The 25,718-nt window shown below is 32.4% G+C and overlaps 4 protein-coding genes across 11 annotated transcripts in view; 1 reads left to right on the forward strand and 3 right to left on the reverse strand.

Moving 5' to 3' along the window:
* Positions 1-1,371: 1,371 nt before the first annotated feature.
* LOC141455887 (uncharacterized) lies at positions 1,372-7,027 on the reverse strand. Its single transcript, XM_074131352.1, has 2 exons — positions 6,887-7,027; positions 1,372-4,335 (listed from the first exon to the last, which is right to left on the reverse strand). Exons 1-2 carry the CDS (start codon positions 6,948-6,950, stop codon positions 2,447-2,449), a joined length of 1,953 nt encoding a protein of 650 aa, XP_073987453.1. The 5' UTR covers positions 6,951-7,027; the 3' UTR covers positions 1,372-2,446.
* Positions 7,028-7,854: 827 nt separating this feature from the next.
* On the reverse strand, positions 7,855-12,274 carry LOC141455889 (coiled-coil domain-containing protein 124). Of its 3 annotated transcripts, none has more exons than XM_074131357.1 (3): positions 12,063-12,274; positions 10,868-10,928; positions 7,855-8,707 (listed from the first exon to the last, which is right to left on the reverse strand). In XM_074131357.1, the coding sequence occupies exon 3, from the start codon at positions 8,695-8,697 to the stop codon at positions 8,074-8,076; it is 624 nt and encodes a 207-aa protein (XP_073987458.1). In that variant the 5' UTR covers positions 8,698-8,707; positions 10,868-10,928; positions 12,063-12,274; the 3' UTR covers positions 7,855-8,073. The 3 variants fall into 3 exon arrangements, with proteins under 3 accessions (XP_073987458.1, XP_073987459.1, XP_073987457.1); XM_074131358.1 differs by lacking the exon at positions 12,063-12,274 and adding an exon at positions 11,278-11,416; XM_074131356.1 differs by lacking the exon at positions 12,063-12,274 and adding an exon at positions 11,112-11,278.
* On the forward strand, positions 11,555-19,379 carry LOC141455890 (pyroglutamyl-peptidase 1). The gene is made up of 3 exons (XM_074131359.1): positions 11,555-11,767; positions 14,768-14,991; positions 18,619-19,379. The coding sequence occupies exons 1-3, from the start codon at positions 11,555-11,557 to the stop codon at positions 18,788-18,790; spliced, it is 609 nt and encodes a 202-aa protein (XP_073987460.1). The 3' UTR covers positions 18,791-19,379.
* A 1,394-nt stretch (positions 19,380-20,773) lies between these two features.
* The window catches only part of LOC141455886 (uncharacterized), a 52,717-nt gene continuing 47,772 nt past the window's right edge, over positions 20,774-25,718 (reverse strand). For all 6 annotated transcript variants that reach the window (XM_074131351.1, XM_074131346.1, XM_074131348.1 and 3 more), the window contains 5 exons: positions 24,203-24,304; positions 23,952-24,098; positions 22,784-22,947; positions 22,219-22,339; positions 20,774-21,072 (listed from right to left, as the gene is read on the reverse strand). In XM_074131351.1, the coding sequence (XP_073987452.1) occupies positions 22,252-22,339; positions 22,784-22,947; positions 23,952-24,098; positions 24,203-24,304 (501 nt within the window). In that variant the 3' untranslated portion in view covers positions 20,774-21,072; positions 22,219-22,251. The remainder of the gene's footprint in view (positions 21,073-22,218; positions 22,340-22,783; positions 22,948-23,951; positions 24,099-24,202; positions 24,305-25,718) is intronic.

The following is a 25,718-nucleotide window of genomic DNA, read 5'->3' on the forward strand; positions in this document are numbered from 1 at the left end:
TGGTTTTAAAAATGTTTAGTGTATTTCGAAGCTAATGGTGATAATGAAAATTTAGTATTTTCAACAAAGTATTCTAGTATAAATACATTATTTACTAGTATGCGCTGGAAAAAAATTTAAAAGGTCAATCTAAGTTAAAGTTTCTGGTATTTGAATTTTGTTTGAAATATGTGGACTTAAATAATTCTCAAATAATTAGTTTAGTGTCTCAAACGTTCTCCTTGAGACTTAAAACAGCTTTATTTTACCTTCACCCGTTCCATTTTCACATTTCCAACATTTTTTAATTAATATCTTCTAGTTAGGCTTTGTATACCTAATTAATTCCACGTTGTGCAATTTACCAATATGGTGATTTAAAATAATTTCTTCCTGTTCCTTTGATTTGTTAGGTCCATTTGTTTTTATTTGTACTGATAAGCACTTTTCTTTGATAATTTCCAGAAAGTGGTCACAGATTTGATCATATATTTGTTCTTCCAAAAAGAATTAGTTTAAGTCTATTGAAAGAGTAATTAGGATCATTAGGTAGCACAAAAATTGGTTTCTGTGATTTCTGATAAGTTGATGATTGCAGATTTTATTCTTAGCGTCTTGGACGACTAACTTAATGATGTTTTGCAAGTTATATTTAGTAAAGTTAGTAAGCTGTGGAAGAGCTGTGTTTACTCGTTGAAACTTTTTGATAGTACTTCGTTTAAGGAACGAAGTATTGTTGATTTAACTGTTAGTTAGTATTTTTAGGGGTATTTTTTCTAAAATGTTGATTAGATCTTTTTGCTGTGGTTGGTGAGGAGTTCATGTTGGAAGCTAGAAGCAACATATGCTCCAGATATTACTTCTCACCTCATCCATTCAAAGTAGTAAGTTAAAATGTCATATGATTGCTTAACATGGGTGGTAAACATCTGTAGATATAGAAAATTATTTCTCCATCTACTAGGGACGAAAAGCGTCGGTGGAAAGCATCTAGCTTTTTGGTCTAATGAATACTAAATTACTGAGTTCTTGCATTCGCTGGCCCTACTAATCTACTTTTTACTTTTATAAAAAGTAAATAGTTATAGTTGCGATCTGCTATATTGTCTGCGCAGATTGTAGAATTAGCATTTTTTTCTAGGTCTTAAAAAAAGGTTGGTTCGGAAGAGTTTTTGCTCCCTTAAATAATTTATAGTTTACTCGTATTATTTATTTTTAGAATTTTTACTAAAAGTTGCTTTAGATTGTGGAATAATCAGTAAAAAAGGTTTAAAGGTAGATGAGCCACTTATATTTTTCTGTGAGTCTCCCATCTTGATTAAAGTTTTCTTTGGTGAAGGAAGGCTCTATCCCTTAGAGGCTATTGTCGTAGAAGAGTCGTCGAACCCAGTGTTTAATCTTGTGGTAAAAATCTTTATTTAAAAAATACAAAAGGTAATAGAAATATGTACTTCACATTTGTCTAATCCGAATAGACTGCCGATTTATTACAACAGAGTTATAGATATTGTTTTAAGTTCTGCTGATTTATCTTCTCTGTTTTATGGGAATACAGTTTAATGTGAATAGAGATTTTGTGGGAAAAGTTTTGAAACACTTTGAAAAATACATATCTCAAATCTAAAATCATAAAGCTAAAAACACTTAAAAAATTGGGACCGCTTCTTGAATGATATGATTTCTATCACTGTTTTTAGAGCAGTTCTGCGGGGACTAAGCTTCCCTCTAAAATACCAACGAGCTCATTATCTTTTCTTGTTACAAATTTAAAGGAAATATGTGAGTTTTGTATTTTACATATATTTGTGGGGAGAGAAGATTAAAGAATTTAAGGGACCCCTTTTCAACTAATCACACCTATTTTTTTATTCTTATTTTTTAACTACTACTAATAGGAGATGGAACTGAAACGATTTAAGTTAAAAAACAAAACAAAAAAATGTATCTATACATTGAACTACAATTACATATGTAGTTGTTAATTTAGTTACCTAAATCTCAGCTAATCAGAAACTAGTTCATCATTTGTATTTGCTACTACATTTTACTTAAGATGGTAGAATAATGGTGAGCCTATATTATAATACTTAGACCAACCTCTGCAAACCGGTTTTTTCCTTACCTTATTATTTATTTTATTACTTAATAAATAGAAAATATTACTTTCTAATTAATGTGCTTAAAATAATGTTAACTTCATGGAAAAGATGTACGTTGCTAACTTTTTTGTGTGGTTTCCCCAGTATAATAATATTTTTGATGAAAATACTTGTGGTGTTCATCATTTTTAGTTATCATGACTCTCCATTATTAGTAATTGGAAAAGTTCTCGCAGCACTGTTATTTAACAACTTCGATGTGACATTCTCTGCCAAAACAATTATTTAGAAGTTAGAGAATTAAAAAAGAAATCTTTGTTAATACTAAATTTTGGGCGTTTTTCAGTGCATTTTGAAAGTATATTTATTCATTTGTAATAAATACTTGGAGCATTAACTTGGTTACACATCAATTGCTTTAATTGCTTCCCTCTGAATCTTGGAAATTTCCTAAAAATAATCCTTCTCTTCGGTCTGTTTTGCACTCGAAAATGATGAAATAGATCAACATTGGGAGCATCTCGGTAAATCAGTGAAGTATCTATATCATTATGGAACGGATATTTGGCATAATTGTCACTTCTTACAATAGTTTTTGGATAATTGCTTTGTAGCTCACAATTACTTCTAGAAGATTCTTGAACATATTGGGGAGGTTGTTCTTGAGATTGTTCTAAACCCTCTATATCTGTCAAACAGTCGTTTGGAATTGGCTGAACAAGGCTGTTTTCTGTTCCGACGTATTGCAATGTTTCTTTGAGGCTATCTTCCTTTAATTGATTAAAAGAACTTTGTTTTAACATTTCATTGTGTTGATCAGATTGTTGCATTAATTCTTTCTCTTTTGTCAATTTACAGTTTTTAGTGTAGCTTGGCATAGTTGTTAAGAATGAAATACCACTGGAAGTGGAACGAGGAGGTCTCTGAAATTTCGGAGGTAGTATGTTTTGTTCAGAATCTATTTCATAATTAAAGTCAGATACAAACTGCCTACTGTGTCTAACAGGATTTGAACATTTGTTTTTATTAGAAAAAATCGCAGTTTTGTCTGAGCCAAGTTTTAGAGGTGTTTTCAATCTGCGTCTTCGACGACTGTTTTTTTTGTGTCTCTTTTTGCGTTTTGGACGTTTTGTCTGCCTTGAGAAATATTCATCGGTACTAATTTCTGCAGTGCACATCGTAGTTGTTCCATTAGTTTCATTAGAACCTTGTTTTGTAGAAGTGCATTCTGCTTGCCGGCATGGTCTCGGAGATGAGTCAGCTGTCGAATTATTGCAGGGATCTGTTCTATATTCTGGACACCATGGATAAAATTGATACTGAAGTGTGCAAATATCTGTGTAATTTCTAACATAAGGAACTTTACTGTGGAAATAAAAATTGCTTAGATCGCTTTCTTCAGTTACTCCTTCTTCGTCGTAATAATTACTATCCCTACTTGACCCATTCCGTAATCTCCTATTCAAATTTTTTGTTTCGTCAGACACTGGCCACGAGAATTCTCGTTTTTTACGTACTTTTTGATGCGAGACCACGGGATCATCTATAAAAGATACGATGCCGTCATTGCTTACGCCAATGTGTAGAGTGTTTCTTTTTTTTAATCCTAGAGTTATGGTCCTGCATTGATAAATCTTCTCAGTTGGCACAAGTGGAGGATTGCATAGTTTTATTTTCTTATCTGATACTAAATCACATTCTATCGTAACGGGAGGCATACTCCACGCAGCTTTACTTTCAGTAGTTGCCTCCGTATCTTGCTCAAAACAACCGCAACGCGTTGTTTCCTTTTGATCAACCGCGACATCAAAGAAATCATCACCTTCTCCATACCTCTGATAAGCCATTATAACAAACTTTTCGACAACCTCTCTATCCATATAATGGTCTCCGTTGTTGATTACAAAATTATATCTCCCTAGTTGGCATATTATTTTTCCTGGGACATATGTACATTCAACGTTATGGTATGCTGGGGCAGCTAGTTTTCCTGGAGGACATGCCATCTTTGTTGTCTTCTGGTAATAATAAAAAGTGGCTGGTAATTTTGACAATTGCTCTTCACTCAGAACATTTTTAACGGCATCGTCTGCTGATGAAGCTGTTTGTGTTTCAGCATTTCTTTTTAAAACAATTTCTTTGTCTGGACATGGTTCATTTAATGCTTCATTTTCTTCTTCGAAAGCAGTTATGTTTACGAATATTTGCTTTTTATTAATCTTGCCAAGATTATTATGAAGGAAATATATTCGTTTCGCTGAAACAAAAGTGAATTTTTATTTTATATTGTTTTATGTTTATGTCTTATAAATATTTCATATGCATCTCTAGAATCTTTTATTAGTTTTTTAATAAAAAGGTTTTTATTACTGATAATTATTATTATGATAATAAAGGAAAAGACTTGTTGAATAATTAGCATACTGTATTACCACGCGGAAAACCCGGATTCGAATCCAGCTGCTGGCTCTTAAATTTTCCATTTTTAAGAGCTTCTTACAGTTCACTGTCCGGTGATAGACAGTGTTATCTGTTTCTAGAAAACATTATCCGGAGACCGGCTGGACACTGAACAAAAGTTCCAATCACCTATGACTTTAGATGTTGCGCGCCTTAAATTAAAAAAAAATATATATAATACATAAAAGCGAAAAGGGTCAGTTAAGTGATAAGTGCACTCTGCCGTACACTCCCATGCCTCCTTTTTGTCAAGATAATGTGGAAACTATTATATACAAAAATATTAGGATCTTAGTTTATCTAACCTATTTTGGAATAGACATCTTATCTTTTATTTAATAACATATTTGACATTTTATAACGTATTATGATAATTGAAAAACATTTTTTTCATCTACGAAACGAAGGTATTTTGTTTGAGATCTGTCTTATTTGGAATCATGAGGAGTTTTCACACATTTAAAGCTAGAAATATAATAAGATATTAAATCTATTTCTTTTCTACAAGACTCCTTATTTTCGGTATTTTTATAGTTATTGCAAAACTGGTAGTTTTTATTAATTTTAAAAAAATTGCACAAATAAACCTTTTTTAGTTCTTAAAAACATACTTTGGAAAACCTGTCTGCCAACTCTGTGGTTCCCTGATAAGTATATTTACATTCTTTTGGAAGAAAAATAATCTGGCGTAAAAACTTAAGCGGCTTTCAACAAATAAAATCTACAATTATTTTATTCAGAGCATAATAAGTTATGGTTGTTGAATCAAAAGCTCTGTAGGATGACGAAGGCCGCATAATCCTTTCTTTTATGTACCTAGAAAGGATTTGAATCGTGGAGGAAATTATGCAAAAGGTTGTATTCCAAGTTTATAGAAAAATGAAGATTTAGAATAAATCTGGGAACCGAATTTGCTCAAAGGCAGGTCAATAGCGACGTTTCTCAATTCTGAGGTTCTCCTTAACCAAATTTTTCTTTTAATTTCCAACCGGATCTATCGCGGATATCTTCTTCTCTCAGACCGTAACCGTGGGATTTACTTGGATGTCATTTATCCACTTTTCCTTCTTCCTTAGGCTTCCCGATCTAGGATCTCTTAACTCATTCTTCCATCTTCCATTCTTTTTATGTGGCCGTACCACTAAGTTTCTTTTCCTCCATCTTTTGCAGCACATTTTTTGAAACATTCATTTTCTTTATTTCTTACTCTTTCAAGCCTTGATATACATGCTTCCTTTCTCTAGTAATCTTCAGTGAAGAATTGACCTTTTGCACAATGAGCACAAATATTCTCTTGTGAAATGGTTAACGCTCAAACAAATACCGACTGAAATTTTGTGATTGTTTTCTTGGTCAAAATGTAACCCTTGATTATATATTGAGTTAGATAAACTGATTAGATTTAATGCTTAAACTTTTGTATTATTTGTTTAAAATCATTTCTAATTGGCTCTAATAAGATCAAACAGAACCATCAACAACCTCAATATCGTCACAATTTGGTACACCTTGCTACGAAATTCATTTCATTGCTATAATTTCCTGCGATAACACTTTTGTCAGTTTTTTTACTTGGAAGCTATTTTAATATAATTAAAGGTAAAGGCATATAGTATTTAAATAAAGGGTAAGCACTTGTTACAAACACAAACACACACACATATATATATATAAACTCGTAAGTACATATCATATCGAACCAGTTTCCTAGTAGCTCAAATATTCTTTCTTTAAAAACCTTTACAAAATTTAAATGCTTACATTTTCTCATCTGTTCTGCGTATGACGTTATCGTCCAGAAAACTATATTTAAACACATTGAGAATAGCACTTCATTATTTCTAAAGACATGGTTGTACAAAACTTCGCAGTTCATACCAACGAATTTGATAAGTATAGGGCAGTTTCGGTGTTAAGCTTCTAATTCCTGATATAATATTTAGCTATCTCTTCCAAGAGATCCGTCCAACTACCAATTAGGTATCGTGGACGGAGGCGACTAGCAAACATACTTTACTATAAATTTCTTTTTTAACCATTAAATAAAATCCAATGCCTAAGATTGGGAATCGAACCCAGTACCACAACACATATTAGCTTCGCCTCTAACCAACGAATTATTTAACTTCTGTAGAACGTAACGAATAATAACTATAAATAGCACAAATGTTACAATTTATTCTGATGAACTGATGTCCAGAGCTTAGCAACAAGCACTTGAATAAGTGTTAACCATGAAAGAGCCTTGAAATTTATACTCTATTAATAAGTCAAATAATTATTTTAGACTTTTTAGGTAATTTTACCTAAAATACAAAACTAGACCTCATTTTTACAATGAAATGTACCTTGAGGTAGGCTTGATATTCCAAATTGTAACAAAATCCAAGTAAAGATTAAAAAATATTTCATAGATGCTCAAGGAGTTCTGTAGTTTGCAACATTTCCAAAATTAAACACTTATTAAATATACAACTATAAATATAATCTGCCACAAACACGGCTTCATTGTTATTTTTTGAATATTAAAACACGTGAGGGATCCAACATATGTATATTAAGTTCATTCAGGTGACAACATAACTAACTACTAATAAATAGGAAATTATTTCTTCACAAAATAAAGCTTAACTTTAGATTTTCGACCAAATTTACAAAGAAAGATGTGTGTCATGAATTATTACATTTTCAAAATGAAAGTAAGTTAGATTTACAAATGAAAGAATTTGCAAATAAAATCCCATTTCGTTGTTTTTATCTATCTCAATGTAAGCATGGTTTCTGCCCTGATCTGATTTTATTCCATCATCAGGAAGAGTTGATTCATCTTTGGTGTAGAGATTGTGACGTCCACTATTCTTTTCTGTCATAAAATTCACCTGCTCCCTAGTGAATGACAAAAACTCTAAACCAATCTGATGATGGGTGAAATACCGAAACCTATCAGAAACAAAAACAAAAAAAAATATGCATGCAGTACGATTGAGTGTAAATGGTGTGTGAGAAAAATTTATCCAGCATTCGGCGGACCCTAGCACATTTTAAATCCTGCTAAGCACAGTTGAAAAATGAAATGACCTAGAAACCTACATAATTTATATTCTCTGAAGTCTCCAGGTAGTAGAGTAATTCATAAAAACAGCTCTTCCAACTTGTATTGTTACTTTTGTCAATTCCTCACATAACTGAGTTTTTTAGATTAAAAGAGTCATTAAGTGTGACGGATTAACTTTTTTACCACTGTGATGAAATATAATTTTACTAAAACTTCTTTGCTTTGTAAGAGAACAAATTCACTGTAAGTGTAACCAAAAAGTATCAAGCATACTGAAATGTTATATTTTTTTAAGATATCTATAGTATAATTGCTAATGAAACGATAAAATTACACTTCTGGACGTAATAATATGTACATTACATTCAGCCTTTTAACAAAAGATACCATTTAAACACAGGAAATCTTTTTCTAGCTGTAATGTATATTTAATCGTACGAGTATTTACATAAAACGAAAATTTTAATGGAACAGTTCATTTTAATTTAACGAATTCACTGGATTTTCACTTGATTTTTGCCACTCTTTACGTATTTTTTGTTTGAGTTGAGATAGCTTAAGCGAGGGAAATTCTTCCTTTAATTCCGGTAACCTGCTCTCTTCAAATGCTAGATACGCTGCTTTCATTCTTTTTTCAGGATGGCGATCAATTGAGTCATCACCTAAAATTTCTAAAGCCTCATCAACCGTTCTTGCCTCTAGACCATCAATCGTTAGCCTATTGATGTTTTCTTCAAGAGGCTTAGTGAGGTGAGTTTCAACCTTTGGTTTAGCCACTTCTTTTATTTCTTTTGTACGTTTTTCGGCAGCCATCTGTATTTGTGCTACGGTTACTTTAGAGGGCGTAATCGATTTTATTCCAAATGCTCCAACTTCTTTCTCTAGCAAAGCTTTTGCTTCTTTTTTCTTGTCTAATTGAGCTTGTTTTTTCTTCTCCTTTTCTTCTTTACGCTGCTGCTTTTTCAATACTTGTTTATCGTCGTCTTGCCAGTAAGCATCTTCAAATGCTTGCTTTTCTTTGGAATTCTGCAATTCTTTTGCTTCAGCCTTCCTTGCTTTTGCGGCTACGGCTTTCGTGTTGACTGAAGTAAATTTTTTTGGCATGATTTGTTGCCTGAAAAAAGATAGATAAGTTACATTAGTTGTCAAGCGTCTTTTTACTCTAATTAGGAAGGTTGGGTGAATGATTCAAAGCTAAATGCAGTTCAATTAAGATCTAATGAATTGCCTGGGAGGCTGAATGGAAGTGGTCGCTTACAATGTCTAGTAATCTGCTGCAGAAGTGGAAAGAGATATGCAGTAACACCCTCTATAGTTAAGTATCTACGACGACGAACAAAAATTAAACACCTTTCATTGCGAAGATTATGTAACAAACAGCTAAAAGTCGTAAAGAATGGAAAAAGAAACATGGATTTTTTTTTTTTTTTTTTTTACAGAATAGTCCATTATTTAGAAAGTGGACAAATATTTTAAATCGGAGTCCTACATCACTGACTACCATAGGTTAAAAATAAATCGCATTTTTGTACTGCGTCACGAAAAAAATGTTACTCTGACTAACCCACACAAAAATTAAAATAAATTACACAAAAATAAAGACTGAAACATTTCCAAGGAATTCCTATAATTTATAAATACAAAAATTAAAACCTAACGGGTAGATAATATTTCCCGAAAAGGCACTACAAGTAGCTGACCAAAATCCTGAAAATATCGTATATAAAATTATTTTTCCTGGTAATTTCCAAACAAGGAGGAAAAATACAAAAATATTTTATATTAAGACATCGTTTTACCTGCTGAATACAAGTGCTAGAGGCCTATAAGTTTATTAAACTTTATTATTAGAACTTTAGAGAATGTAATACATACTAATAAATGATTTCTCAATTCATTATAATAAAATTAAGAAGGTGATTTAGGGTTTAGAAGTGGCTACTATATCTCAGTTGACACAAGTTTTTGACCATGTTACCAAGAAATATACTGGGATTGTTAATTATAGACAAGGAAAAGAGCTAAAATACCGTTTCGCAAGAAGTGCCATTTCTAAATTCACTGGATGAAATTTCTTAATATTTAATTAAAATTATTTACCCCGCCTTAAAACTAGGAAATAAAGTGCAGCCTAGGTATAAAGCCTTCTGTGCCCGAACTCTGGCTGCAGCTGTGCCAGTCAAGAATACTTCATCGGTTTTTCATTATTTCTGTTAATTCCATTGCATCTCTACCCAATACACCTAGTACTCAATAGATGAAGTCGCCCTGATCACCATCACTTAAAGAACAATCTCGTGTAGATAAAGCACTTGTAGGTAAAACTAATTGGTGTAGCTGAAAGTAGTACATAAGAACAAACAGAGGTAAAATTGTCGCGATACTACACAAACAAGGCCTTGCGTTTGAAGAAGTGCGAAATTCGGGAACGTAAAAAAGTTTCGTAGACAAATGTGATAAAATATATGGGGGGTCTTGTTCGACAGAAAAGCAGGTAACTTAGATTTGGTTCACACCTTAAAGACTGAATCTGCAATAGAAAGTTAACAATAAGACCTTTTTTGCAGATTCAAGATTTGCTCTTTTCGAAGAATAAACTTAATACTTGTTAACATTCTAAGTAATTGTTAAGCCCTTGTGTCTGTTCTTTAAGTGATGGGATCCTTGTCCAATTTGGAATTTACTAGCGTTAGAAATATAAAACTCCTCCAGAAACTTGAAAAAAAAAATCTTAAAACATGCTTAAGATGCTTTTGCCGCAGGTAAGGAGAAGAAGGTAAGTTAGCAGTGCTTTTTTTTTTCTCATCACAGATTTCTATCCAGACAGAGAGATATAAGACAATCCTAAAATTTTTTTTTCGTTTACAAAAAAGACCTAACTAGGCGAAATCTTTATCTATGTACCTCAGTAGTAAATCGTGTTGGTAAACAATATGAATGTCACAAAAAGTTTTCTCTCTGACTAAAGATAAATACCTGTAAGCAATTAGTAATAAAGAATTTTTCCACCCGATATTTAAGAGGAGCTTGATCATGAAATAACAAGAAGTTACTTCAAATAAAAAATATCTCCATATTTTGTAGTGATAGTGTTGCTTAAAAATTATAAATTTTGAAAACTAAATTCAAAAGGTGTGATAACATATTTCCAGTAGTAGTGTTTTCACTAAAATAATTAGAACTTATACAATGGGATAATAGTTTTTATTCAATAAAATAAATACAAGTTTGAAGTTATAACAAAAACTAGCATACGAAGACAAAAAGCTCTCACCTGTTCAGTTGAAATAGGACTTGAAGTTAATGTTTTAAAGGTGTCAATATCAGTTTTTTCCCTAAAAAATTAACAAATTTTTTAAATAAGATTTATGTTAGTTAATGACTTATCAAATGTACCCAAAGTAAAAATCACATAACTACAGGAATGTGTCTCAGAATTTTATTTAATCATTTTCAAGTTATTTATAGAAAAGCTATAAATAAAACAAATAAACGTTATGCACTTAAAAATTACTTACTGAATTTAATTGTACTCTTTTGCACAACAGAAACGTTACTTTTGCCGAAACAATCTTGTCTTAACACAGTCTGTAGCTAGTGGTTACTTACTTTCAGGAACCTTCCAATAACCTTACTTTAGTCATATCACATATTTTATCTATTTCTTTATATTTATTTACTTACATTTTCTTAAGTTTTGTAATAAAATTTTTGTTAGAAGTGATATTGCGTGCAAATAGTTATATTACTTAAGTTTATATAAAAAAAAATCATTTACAAAAAAATTAAATTTGGTGTAGAATGTTTAGTATTTTGAATGTTGTATTCAAATGTTATATTTATGATTTAGTAGAGAGAGGTTAATTTATAACTCTGTGTAAAACCACCTTTTATTATGTAACAAATTAATTTTTTATCAACTTCTTTTCCGTTTTATTTTACTTTCTTTAGTTAAACAATCATGAGTCCAACATCACATAACGTAGTAGTTGTCACTGGTTTCGGACCTTTTGGTCCTCATAAAGTAAATGATAGTTGGGAATGTGTCAAACGATTGAAAGATCTAAATCTTGAAGAAGAACTTAGTATCTCCTTGGTTACTCAAGAGATCCCAGTACTTTACTCTGCTACTGATAAAGAAGTGCCTTTTCTTTGGGAAAAACACAAGCCTGCAGTGAGTAACTGAATAAAATGTTGATAATTAACTAGATCATTCCAATCGTATTCTGAAATAATTACAATTGTGCTTCAAGTATTTTTATGTAATTACCTTTTAACATGTATTGTATAATTAGTAAATAAGGGTTGAAATTAGTAATGAAATCATGTTACTTCCTATTCATGTCTGTTCTAAATAAGCAACAAAAACCGAGGTGTGAATCCTCATGCGACTCTTATTTATTAAATTTTAATAATGTCTAATTCAGATTTTTCAAAGATTGAAATTATGCTAAAACAAAGCATGATACCGTTTTCCCATATTCCGGCTGTGTGTAGATCAAAGTGAACTGTTCCATCCTAAATTGTGGAGGCAACATCGCCTACTCTGTAAGCTCTGTAGAAGGCTGTGTAGAGATGTAAACCGGAAAACGCCATGAATAATCTTATTCCTTTATTTACTCTGACTTCATTAATGACTGTCTACTTATTTCAGGCCAGTCTTGCGCAAAGAAGCATAAACTGAGGCACCATATTCCAATTTGGTTCTGATAATTGTAATAAAAATGCACCTTAAGATTGCCCTTTCAGTTCCCCCTTTGTAACTTCCACTGAATTTTATGAAATAGAGGGCCCTTCTTGCTTTTGTACTGAAATAATGTATGTGATTCAACTTGGTAACGAATATTTTCTTTACATTAGGTTGGTGTGCCATCTATAAGCAATATGAGAGTTCATGCTCTTAAGTTTTTTTAAAAGGCAAAAGTTAAAACTATTCATGGAAGCCTCATTAGTCGCTCTGTCAATTACTAGTTGCAGGATCTATCCGACCTCGACAAGACTACTACCTAATAAATAAATAAATGGCTAGGTCATCCACGTACTAAGAGGTTTTCCCTTTAACATCCGCAATGAAGTTAACCGCCGCCGTAAAGAGTGTTATACTCAATACCTGACCGCTGTGGTATGTCATTCTCAAAAACACACGGATCTGAGGCGATCGACTCTAGGCATACAAAGGAACCTTCGTGACTCATTGAAGTCACGAATGTGCTTAGACATTTTCCGTCTACACCTCCAAGTGATATCATTGGCCTTTCAACCCAGCATCCCGCCAACCATCAGGTTATTGGCTAGTCTCCCACATGCTATTATACTCTTGGAGAAGGCCTTTCTTTCATTATTCATTCATAACTCTTAACATAACATATGGAATCATCCCATCCATCCCTGGAGAAGTCTTTATACTTCGAGAAAATATTTTCCAATTTATACATGAACAGCGGATCATTATACGCTTCAATTGGTGAGCAGCTATAGCTCCACATTTTTTCGCCGGAGAAATTGGGCCGAATACCCTTGAGAACTGGACACTGAGAAAAGTGTCTAGCAAAGGCTTTTTTCTGCTCGGTGACGACGACAACATTAATCTAATTAGAACGAATTCAGGTCTGAATATAAAGTTCGATAGTCACTGTAATATAGTTCATTTAGTATGGTCTTTTCCAAGGTAAGAATGTGAGTGTTCAATCAGATCAATTGCACTAAAGCCTCCGGAGTGTACATTTAATGTGTGGCTTAACTACTATTGAAGAGCATGAGATTCGTATCCTCAATGTTGGGAAGGGACCGTTAATTGGTTGCCTTGGTTATTTTCAGGAGCTGGAGGAATGCGTGCAACCTATAGGCGCGCCGTAGACTTCTCATAAAACGAAACCTCATGGAAAGGCAATTGTTGAAGTGTTATCAATTTTTGAATTTCTTTCAAAAATTTATTATTTCTTCAAAAATGTAAGGCCCCCTCAAGAATCTGGTCTTGTGGTCACCACCACAGTTAACTTATGTGATTGGACATTTATCTTCGTGTATTGCTTTTCCACAATCGCACACTTCTGCAGCCAAGGCACCTTATAGAGTTGTGCCCAAACCTGTGACTCTTAAAACATCTCATCGGAGATAAGATATACGTGCGAATTTTTAGATTATAGAAGGCTACGTCGATCATCTGCGGCGTTCCAAGGTAGCAGGGTCCACTAAGAAACCGTGCAACCTCCTTTATTCTCCTTCTGTTTCTCCCTGATAATCCGGACCCTCAAGTCTTTTCGTATTCTCAACTGGCTCTTTAAAAATTTAAATATTTTAAAACTGGCTATATTACAAAAAGTTCCTTCTTTCTTTTTTAATACGAAAAATCTACCCTAACTATCTACCTCAAAATAAATAAAAAAATTATTAGTAGTTGTACTTAGCACACGGTTGCCTCCATTTGCTTTCTTTCTTGGTGGAGAAAAAAGGTAACGGGGTTGCAGAGTTACCTGCATACCAGATTGCGAATCTGTCGAATTGCCCAAATCAGTGCCTTGTCCTTTGCCAGTGATAATGAAAGTAGTTGTTTGGGGTGGGCATGAAAGAAGAGGGTGTAGGAGTAATATTGGGTCCGGATGAGAAAAGGGAGTAAGAATGAGGTTATTGGATTCAAGTGTAGGGTGGGTTGCTGGGAGAGTAAAGTTGTTGAGCTAGGCCCAGATATACTGCATTTTTTTCTATTAACACTCTATTTTAAAACAAATGTCATATGGTTGAATGATGGGGTTACCCTATCGTGTAATTAGTATTGCAAAAACCACACTAAATGTGAGAATATGCTTTTATACTTGGGCTAGAAATATTTGATTTTTTTAATCTAATATTCTATTTCTAAAAAGAATGATAAAATTAAAAATTTCTTGGTTCAGGAAGGAACGTCTTAATTCGAAAACAGTACTGCAATACCCAACAATACTCTAAATGTGGAATTATTATTTAGTTTGACCAGAAATAGTGTACTTTCCCCCTTAATATTCTATTTCATAGCCATTGTTAGTGATATGAAGTTAATGTAGTCTTGATTTATACATTTGACATGATCATAATTCTTACTATCTTGTAAGCGGTAAGGTAAAACTAAAAGCCTGCTTCTACCTGTCTGGCCATGATTTTTGTCCCAAGGTTTTAATGTTTTCATTTTTTTGTTTAGTTAGTGGTACATGTTGGTGTTCATAATACCGAAAACATAGTAATAGAAAGAGTTGCCAGAAAAAAAGGTTACAGCCAGCCTGATGTGTCAGGATTATGTCCTAAAAAAGCATGTTGTCCAATAGGCAAAGAAGAATGTATCAGCACTGGTTTAGATCTTGACGGAATCATATCATCCGTTGATTCCAGAGGCATTCATACATCTGAGTCTACAAACGCTGGAAAGTTAGTGCTTTAGAAATATAACATGTTTAAACTTTGATTTTATTGTCACTTACCGTACGAATATACAGGGTGATCCATTTAAAACGCACCAATCGCTAATAACTTTTTAGGAAAGCGTAATTTCGAAAAAACCCACGAAGTAAACGACTTTTTTTTTTTGGTTTAGTTTTCAAATTTTCAAATGATTACGATAAGAATATATTGCCAGGGAGGAGTGGGTGTTGGTCTAGTGGTCACGAGCATGGCTTTGTAAGTGGGAGATCCCCAGTTTGAATCCCGCGGGTGCAGTCATTCACAATACTTAATACATCATAACACTTTTTTAAATAAAATGTAGTCAAACTTGGGATTCGAACTGGGGACCTCCCACTTACAAAGCCACGCTCTTGATCACCAGACCAACACTCTGGCAAGATATTCATACCGTAATCATAGGTCAAGAAGTCTTGCATACGGGGTATATTTAAATGATGTGATGATTGCTTTTATTTGATGATAAAACAAATTTATCCTGTATATTTATACCCTCACAACTCTACATTCTTTAAATATATTCAATTATTATTATTATTATTTTATTTTTTTATTTTTTATGATTTAAGGCGCGTCAACATCTATGGTTATTGGCGCCCGGAGCTTTTTCCAGTGCACTGCCGGCCTCCGGACAGTGTTCTCTCTTTACAGACAACACTGTCCATCACCGGACAGTGAGCTGTAAGAAGCTCCTAGGAAGAAAAAATCTAAGGGTCAGCAGCTGGATTCGAACCCGGGACCTCCGCGTGGGAGTCCAGTATGCTAACCACATAGCTAATCCCTTCCCTCTATATTATTATTATTATTATTATTATTGTTCTTTGCGTCAAAAATAACATTTTGGTCAGAGGACCTCCCAAAACGTGTATTTCTGGTGGAAAATTAATATCGAAAACCGTTCACGAATAGATAAAATTGTAAATTTGATCTTAAATATTTCAACTAATATTAAGGATATTGAAACGGGGTTAAAGTCATTTTTCACAGTTTTTTATGTAGTTTTCATAATCATTATCAAAACCAGTGGTCCTTATGGAACCCCAATCGGGTTTTTAGCCGTAACTCCGCCAAAAATGAAGATACAGCATCGGAGGTAGAAAATTTGAAAACTAAACCAAAACAAAAATATAGTTTACTTCGTGGGTTTTTTCGAAATTCCGCTTTCTTAAAAAGTCATTAGCGATTGGTGCGTTTTAGATGGATCACCCTGTATATGAATATAATTTCGCTTATATAAATATATAAAAAAATTAGTATGTATGTGTTAATAGTCAATTTTTTCTGGCTGAGTTTAACGTCAGCTACTGATTAGGTGTGGATGGGGTCGGAAGCACATATTTACTACTATATTACATACTAGTAGTTAGTATGCGAGTATACTACTAGTAATAAGTGGTTCCGTCCCCCGTCCTTGCCTATATATATAAACGAAATTTCATTGAATTATTTTTTTTATATATTCAAGACGCATCGACATGTGAGTTAACTGGACAACATAGCCTTTTACACTGCACTGCCTAGCACCTGACGGGGTTGTTCATCACTGCTCAGCGAATTGAAAAATACTTTTAGAGAATGTTTCGAACTGAATATAAAAAAAAATCCGAACTTTTCTAATTATAACTGCAGCATTTGACACGGTTTGGTACATAAGACTGCTTTACAAATTTAGTAAGATTAGGCACCTGCCTATATTATTTAATTTATTCAATGGTTTCTGCGAGTATGACTCAATAATACCAAAAATTTCTGAAGTCTTGTGCGAATGCCTCAGGGGGCCACTGTGAGTCACATTTTTCTTAACTTGTACTGCTCGGACTTCCTTGAAAATAGTACAGCATTAATCACATACGTTAAATAGCATTACTGACTGATAGCCTTTGACTGATTATATATTCAACTATTTCCAAGAATGGATTTTGGACATCTAAGTCTCCTTAGACTACTTCTGATTACACTGCCCTGTTAACTATTACAGCAGTTAACTCAATGACCAAACGACTCACAACACAACTGACACACTCGTAATCTGGACCCCTATACAGGGTGACCAGAGTTATATGCTCCACCCACTTTTTTTTTAAACGGCGGGAAATTTCGAAAAAATAAAAAACACGTATTTAATCGTTTTTAGACTAGTTTATTTTCAGTGACTGACCCATTTCTTTAAACCCCTGTATCTCGAGATACAGCATCCAACTTTTGTTTTTCAAATGGAACGTTATATTTTTGGTTGCATATTTTTATAGTAATTGAGCTCCTAAAAAAAGATAAAAAACAGTTTTTGAAATCGGTTAGGTTTTTCAAAAGTTATGGTAATTTAAAATATGAAAAAAAAATTCAGTTTATTGTCAAAATTACGTTATTTTTTTTTAAAGAATCTATTCAAACTGGGCACAACCAACGGATAGGCAAGCCAAAACTCTGGACTTCCACGCTTTGCTTGTAGCAGCACTTACGGTGGCGAAGTCAAGATCTAGGCAGGCTAGTTATTCGACGTTTCAGATCATCGACTGAAGCCACGGGATTAAGGATACTTTATACTTTATTTTTTTAGGTATCCCCACAAAAAATAGTCCATTTGGGTTAAGTCCGATGATCGAGGTGGCCATTGGATGGGACAATGAGTCCCTAAGCACTTTTCATGGAAATGTCTGTCCAGGTAACCTCGAACCACTCTCGCATTATGTGCCGGGCAACCATCTTGTTGAAAATACATATCTAGCCGACGTTGTAGATGAACATCTTCAAGCAGAACTGGCAAAATGTCTCTTAAAAAAAAGTTGGATACCTTTCACCATTTAAGTTCTCTCTGTAAAAGTATGGGCCGATTAGTTGATTTCCTATAACTCCACACCAAACGTTTGTAGAAAAAACAATCTGAACGTCGAATAACTCTAGCCTGTCTAGATCTTGACTTCGCCACCATAATTGCTGCTACAAGCAAAGCGTGGGAGTCCAGAGTTTTGGTTTGCCTACACGTTGATTGGGCCCCGTTTGACCAGATTCTTTGAAAAAAATAACGTAATTTTGACAGTCAACTGAAATTTGTTTTTCATATTTTAAATTACCATAACTTTTGAAAAACCTAACCGATTTCAAAAATTTTTTTTTGTTTTTTTTAGGAGCTCAAATACTATAAAAATATGCAACAAAAAATATAACGTTCTATTTGAAAAACAAAAGTTGGATGCTGTATCTCGAGATACAGAGATTTAAAAAATGGGTCAATCACTGAAAATAAACTAGACTAAAAATGATTAAATACGTGTTTTTTATTTTTTCGAAATTTCCCACCGTTTAAAAAAAAAGTGGGTGGAGCATATAACTCTGGTCACCCTGTAAATATACTATCATCAGCTAAATACTCTGTTGCGTACGCTGGCTCACATATTCAAAATTATTGAAACACGTACCAAGATTTTTAGCAATTATAGTAAGTAGATGCAGGCAAGTTGCAATTCTTTAAGTTAGGTGCACCAAATTTCAATTTGGAAATAAAATATTGAAATTATAAATTAAATTTTTCACATATCTGATAAGTGACACAGTTCTATTCTTCCACAACTTCTTATGAATGTATGTATGTTTCAGCTACTTATGCGAGTATACGTACTACGTTTCATTGTGCCAAAACCCAAATAAAACTCTCTTCGTCCACATACCTCCTGCAGGAATTGGACCTGTACTTGAAGAAAAGGCATTAGCGCTCAAAAACATAATAATCGCGGTTTACAAACAATTGAAACAAATAAATGAGAAGTAGCTTTTTGAAAAAATAATAATAATTAGAATATTTTACTTGTTTGTTTTTGCTGAATACTACCATTATGTGGAAACTATATGTGAATAAAGATTTGATAAAACAAATTACATTTATATTTTTAAAAGAAAATATTATGAAAATAAATATTTGAGATGAAGTTATGAATGATAAATATTTGAGATGAAGTTATGAATGATAAATGTTTGAATCCAATTTTTATTAGAAGTTATTTGTCAAACATTAGTGAATTATTTACATTTTGAATGATTTCAAAATTTCAGTTGGTGGTTAAGAGATTTATTGACAGGAAAAAAGTGATTTATATTTTTTTGTGAATATGTAATTATGTAAAATATCCCTCCTCTACTTATACAGTTAAACTTAAAGGGCCATTTTTCTGCGAATTACTTTCATCTCTCTCAACTCTACTTCTTAATACCTTACTTCTATTTCTCACTACTTGTAAATATTGTTGTAGGGTTGTCAATGGACAGCAGCTCCAATATTGTGCCTAATTTATCACTCATCACATTTACTAGATGCAAGTTTTTGCAGTTGTAAATTTTTCATTAAACTTGTTTTAAAAATATTGTGTTATATTAATTGTTCGAGAAAGAATTTTTCTGAGTTGGTAAACATTTCTTTTAAATCTGGTGCATCGGCCAGACCTTGCAAAATCCTCAATTTTTTTCCACATTCCAACTGCAAATACAATTTGCACTATTCTCTTACTTAAGGAGTAAATTCTAACAGCAAATAAAAATTTCTGAAGATTACACTTGTTAGGAAATTTATTGATATAAATAATATTAAGACTGCTTAATGCTTGGAATAGGTGTAGGCACAAATTCCTGTGAAAGGTTTCCTGTTAGAATTTATGAATTGTAGGCAAATGTAACTCAGTATAAAAAAATCTGGGTTGAAGGACTCACACGACTTTCTTTTATCATTTTTAGTATTATTATTTTTATTTATTTATTTATAAATGTTTAGTTTTCTTAGACCAAACGAATTATATGGAAGAACGTGAAAAATAGAATTAAATTAATACACTTTTTTAAAGCATATTCATTGGTTAACTAATATTATGGGTATTCTATATATTTATATAATTATTGTTGAAGCAGAATGAGATTTATGAACAACTAATTATTAAATTAATTGAATAAAGTTGTTTTCTGATGATAATTCTTACCATAATTGTCGATTCGGAGTTAACTGTTAGACTAGGAATAGATCTCGCAAATTAAATGGTTAAAAAACTGCAACTTTCAACATATCCAAGTTTCTCACCAGAATCTAACACTGAATCGAACTTGTTTACTAGAATCTGTCTCACTTAACTTGCCTTCTATCGTAAACATTTTTAGATGCAAGAAAATATTTTGCGGTTAAGCTGAAAGGGAAGGAGCTGGTTTCAGGAACAAATCATTCCAATGTCCTCTCTGGTGGTTCTGAACAGGCTCTCTTGACTCACTTTTCGCTCATGGGATAAAGAGATTTAACATCAAGCCCTAATTGCTTCTGTCATGCAAAACAAATATATATATACTATATTCGATTTTGTGTTTAATACAGTAGTAAAAATATTTTACGAATGAAATTAAAATTTAATTGTAAAGTATGCACCAATACAATTTTTCTAAATATTAGTAAAATTGGAGTATTTTAGGGCATAAGAGATGCTTTTTTGAATTATTAATACAAGGATACTCATTATAGCTGCATTACAATGTATCGTATTTTCAGAGATCATAAATACCAAATAACTTTATTTTATCTTTGAAAAATTGTAATAATCTAACTCACCAGTAATAATAGTAATGAATTGAAGTTAAATATTGAATCTACTTTGTTAGAGTCTATGTATGAAGCAGGTATAATTTAAGAACACTTTTTTAGGGAGTTTTTACCAGCACTTAATTTTTTTATTTTTTAACTTCTTTTTCAAAATTTTTTGAAGGACTAAATTATAGAAGAATCTTGAATGAGACAGGTATATTTTAACAACACTTTTGTACTAATGAAGTAAAAAAAAACCTGGTACAGTAGTCATCGTTTTCTTGCAGAAAATTAAACAAAATTCTTTACACCAATGTCGTAAGAAAATTTCTGTTATTATAGAATACCAATATTTACAGTCAAGAAAAGGCCAAAAAATATTACAGCCTTTATTATAGATCTCAAAATATATAAGAACTCTTGTTCTAGAACAATAGCTTCTTCTCAGGTTGTAATTTCATCGCATATCTTGGTTACGATCATGAATATCCAACTGTTTCCTTAATAAAACGAGGAAATATATAAGTTCCAATTTATAAACATTTTCCGAATTTTGGAACACCCTGTTTACTCAGATTAAATCAATGATTAAAAAATGGCAATCATAGTCATAACATTTCTAGGCTAAATCCATCGCGCATATAAAAGCTATGTCATTCCAGCTATCGAGAATGGCGTTATTTTTACAGCTTCATCCAATGCGTTGGCAACACTTGAAAGGGGCCAAAATAAAGCAGTTACGTCAATAGATGGTACAATATCATATACATCAACGCTGTGAAGGAGATCTAATAGCCGATTCAGCATTTTTTGTGAACTCTAATGTGGGGCTGATGGAAATGGCTAGCAAGTTCGCGCAGAATTGTTCGATCTAATAGACAAGATGGAAACAGCGTTACATTGATTACAGGGCACTTGCAATTGAAAAAAGAATTACCGCTGTTTGCCTCTGCATAGAGGTGAAAGATTTGTCCTTCGCGAAAGCTGAAAGGAAAGCGCTGTTAGTCACTGGTTGATCCAGACGGCAAATTCCTCCTGACCTACTTATGGAGGATTAGGTTGCATGCTTCTGCCTCCTCCCTAGGCATAATTATTTAATGGACACCTATACCATATGAAGGAAGGGGCGGATCTATCCTGCGCCCTTGTGAAAGCGTGACTTTGACATTAGACCACCTTGATATACTTATGTCTTTATTCGGAGGACCAAACGTTGAATATTACTACAGAATCTTTGGGTGAAAATCTAAATTATACTAAGAAGCCCGACGTCAAATGGCAGAGCTTCGATAATACTAATAATGACGATGTATCAACAATACTAAGGAAAAATTTAAGCACTGAAGATGATCTGTGAGATCGTTACGTTGGTTGAAGATTAGGTAGCTAAGAAACTGAGACCAATAAGTGGATTTTGGTTATATCCTAAAAAATAACGACCTGCAATTCCCATGAACACGAATGGAAAATCAAACCTAATGAGAATTGTTCAACATTTCTTTTTATATAATTGAAAATATTGCCTTCTCAAGCGAAAAACAAATTATTCAATCAAATTTTTATCCGGTCAAGTAAAAAAGAAAGTAGAAACCAAAAATAGAATAAGTGCTGAGTATATAATAATAAAATAATGTTATGTTACTTACGTAGAAAGCTTCAATTTTTTTTTAATTTATATTTTAATGTCTTCTTAATTTAATAGTTTCTTTATTGGAGGCCAGTAAGTTATTTATATGTTGCAACTTGTTCACCGTTTCTATAAGCCGCCTGTTAAATAGTTTTAAGAAATATTACAAGTGAACAAATTTTAGTCCTTTGAATTAATTATGAATGACACTACTTCTGCTTTATGTAATATTACTATGTGTATACGGGAGTGTATCTAAGACGACATTTAACATATGATTCGCAAAGTAATAGAGCATAACAAAAACAGGGTGAGAAGATTTATTTAGCAACAATCAAATATATGTCCAACAAGCAGGCCTTCCTTCCAACTACCAAATTAGTTGTCGTGGACGGAGGCGACTAGCAAACACTTTACGATGAATGCCATTAATGCCTATTAACCATTAAATAAAATCTAAGGCCTAGTCCAGGAATATAACCCAATACCACAATAAATGATAGAATTGTGGTCCTCGCATCTAACTGCTCGGCGATCGTGGAGCCTTTATTTAGTATAGTATATAAATACATAAGTAACTGTACCAATTTTGTTGCATAAATGTTTTCAACTTCTTCCGATATGTTGAAACTTTATTAAGAAGAACCATTTTGCAGTTATCATCATCTCCTTCGACAGGAACATTTGACAAAGCGCTGTCATTGTTCACTTTACAGAACAACTTTATTTCATTTTTCAGCCTCATATTCTAAAACATGTAAAGTTAAATTATATTACCATTAGCAAATTTCATGAAAGTTTTATTGAAGAACTACTACTAAGAGAGTTGGAATTTATTTTTATTTTATATTACTTCATTGGTAAAGGATATTTTAATATATAATTATAACTTATATAATTATAAGTATATTTTAAGCTGTTTCACCTTTATAATTAAGCAAAATGACCAAGTAGTCAATCCTTTTTTTAAACAAATATAGGCAGATATAATTTTCCTGTCATCACTTTAGTGTACAGCTTGTGGTTCATGAAATAAATTAGTTATGTAATTCAAAAAAGGAAAAGAAAAAAGCGTTGTGATATTCTAAAAGAATTTTGAAAGAAAGAGGAGAAAACCGCTTAAAAGCAATATTCGATTCCAAAAGTGGACGAGGAAAATAAATACTTATACTTTCTAGTGATCTAGTGAGAGCTATTGTTCGAATCTATTAAATTAAAATAATTTTAACATTGGAATTTGAATTGTATTGGTTTATAAAGCGTCATTTTGTGATTCTTATATATCAGTTCGACGTAAAAAAAAATTATCTATGAATAGACGGGCTGTATCTATTAATGAAAATAGTCTCAGAATCTAAATTATCTTAAATTTATGTCGTTAACGGTTTATCTCATTGAAAAAATGAGATTTTCGACAGTTTTAAGTTTTATCATAATTTATTTTTACTGTGACTGAGGCATTGCGCCAATCAATATACATTTTGTCGTTCTCCACTAAACTAAGGATCTAAAAAAATTGTTTTCTCTGCAGATAAAGAATAATTATTTGATATCATAATAATTGTAGATATTATTCTTTAAATATATATAATTATTAAATAATAAAGAATAATAATTAATAAATGTTTCAATTTATATTTGCAGTATGATTTAAAAAAAAGGATTTTACAATAATAATTATTTGTAATGACCATGGTAAAAACTTTTTCGAAAATGCCTACCCCCAAGGAAGAACATATAATAAAAAAATACCTCATTGCATAATTTAATATTTTCAGCTTCCAAATTGTCAATACTTTCTTCAAGTGTCATAGATTTCTTGTTAACAATTTCCATTTCTTCATCATTTTCATTCGTTTGTATGAGTTCTTGTCCTTCCATTTGATATGGATTCAGTAACTGAAATTTTGATCAAGTCATGATTTCTAAATGTAAAGTAGTTCATTGGCTTCGATGCTTAGATTGTTTTTAAGTTCAATGAAATAATAAAATAAAATCATTACGTTTTTTAGACGATGTTCTAAACCACGAACTTTGGCATTTTTGTCAGAGATTTCTTGGTTGAGTGCTTCTATTTTATTTCTCATAAACTGAAGTACCTCACTCTGTTATACAGTTTTAAAACTCAAACATAGTCAACAATATTAAATAAAAAAAATGTAATAGAAAAGCTGAAATCAGCACATTTGTTTTGAAATAAAAGAAGAAAGTATGTTGTGGTTAATATTTTTTTTTTTAGATATATTTTTGGTAAATGAAACTTCTTCAGTTAGAAAAGATACTTATTCAGATCTGGTACTTCTAACAGAGTAATTAATAACGGAGAAACATAAAAAAAAGAGTAATAGCCCAGTCAAATTAGAATATAACCTCGGAATGGAAGTTATTTGTCTAAATCATTGTTTTGGCATTTTATAAGTTGGCTCAAACGTCTCATAGAATCTTGTGTACGCGTCGCCGGAAATCAGTGGTCAAAGTTCACGAAAATAGTTTCTTTTTTTGAAAAATTTCTTGTTTTCTTTGCTCTAAATGAAATTTAGAGTTATTAAAAGTTGTTGAGCTTAAAATTCTCTACAAATTTAGTTCTATGCAATTCTTCATAACATCAACGGTCCTGAGTTAGAACGCGAAGAGTGGGAGCCGCCTAGCTGTACGTATAGTAACGTTAGGTCTACTGCACATAGTCCTTACAAAAACATTATAATTATTAAGAAACCTTAGTTACTACTAATTAATGTATCTATACACATATATAAATAAAAATGTAAATGTCCGTTTGTTCAATCTTCGAAAGTTCTTCACCCATTGATTTGAAATTTGGACACAACGTTGCATTTGAATACGATTTATTTACCTATTATATAAATGTCGACACACCAGGGGTGTAAAACATGTTTTTTTTTTTAAAAAAAAACACGCCATGTTGGACGTAAAAACATCACACGACATACTAAATAACATATTTTACGTTTCCATTTCAATGATTCCGATTGCATTTTCAAATTGAATGTTCATAAATTTCAATATGCAACAAATAGCCCTGAATCCACCGGCATCAACGTTAACTGCTTTCTTCACGTTATGACAAAATGACGCGTTTGCGAAAACACTGCTGAATTCGGAAGTTACACACATGGAATGCAAGTAGAAAATCATTTGAACGAAGCAAACGAGGAGAGCGAGTCGACGGATCCGTACACCGTGCATGCCAATCAAGATGAATGCTTCTTTCTTAAATAAGCCCGGCCCAACTTCTTCCAGCAATTGAGAATTTGGTAAAGCTCGTATGTATTGTAATAAAATAATACAATGTTCGAAAAAGGCACTAGGTCAATGTATACAATGTATACACAATAGGCCGGCTAGTCTTGCAAATAGAGGTGTAGAATAAAAGGAAAAATACAAAATCTTTCTTAGTTTTGCTGAAATTTCCATATTTTCTGTTTCTAACATTGTATTTTTATAACAAGCATATATGATACACATCAAATCGGTTATTTTTGGATGTAGCAGTTCAAA

The sequence above is a fragment of the Rhodnius prolixus genome, unplaced genomic scaffold, assembly GCF_049639745.1.
Source record: "Rhodnius prolixus isolate KJV_2025 unplaced genomic scaffold, Rpr scaffold_4, whole genome shotgun sequence".
Taxonomy (NCBI): Eukaryota; Metazoa; Arthropoda; class Insecta; order Hemiptera; family Reduviidae; genus Rhodnius; species Rhodnius prolixus.

Coding starts and splice junctions, on each gene's coding strand:
- LOC141455887 (XM_074131352.1), bottom strand. CDS start 6,950: ATGAAATATTTTTTAATCTTTACTTGGATTTTGTTACAATTTGGAATA. Junction 4,336..6,886: donor AATATCAAGCCTACCTCAAG/GTACATTTCATT, acceptor CTTTTGTTTCAG/CGAAACGAATATATTTCCTT.
- LOC141455889 (XM_074131357.1), bottom strand. CDS start 8,697: ATGCCAAAAAAATTTACTTCAGTCAACACGAAAGCCGTAGCCGCAAAA.
- LOC141455890 (XM_074131359.1), top strand. CDS start 11,555: ATGAGTCCAACATCACATAACGTAGTAGTTGTCACTGGTTTCGGACCT. Junction 11,768..14,767: donor GGGAAAAACACAAGCCTGCA/GTGAGTAACTGA, acceptor TTTTTTGTTTAG/TTAGTGGTACATGTTGGTGT. Junction 14,992..18,618: donor GAGTCTACAAACGCTGGAAA/GTTAGTGCTTTA, acceptor TGTATGTTTCAG/CTACTTATGCGAGTATACGT.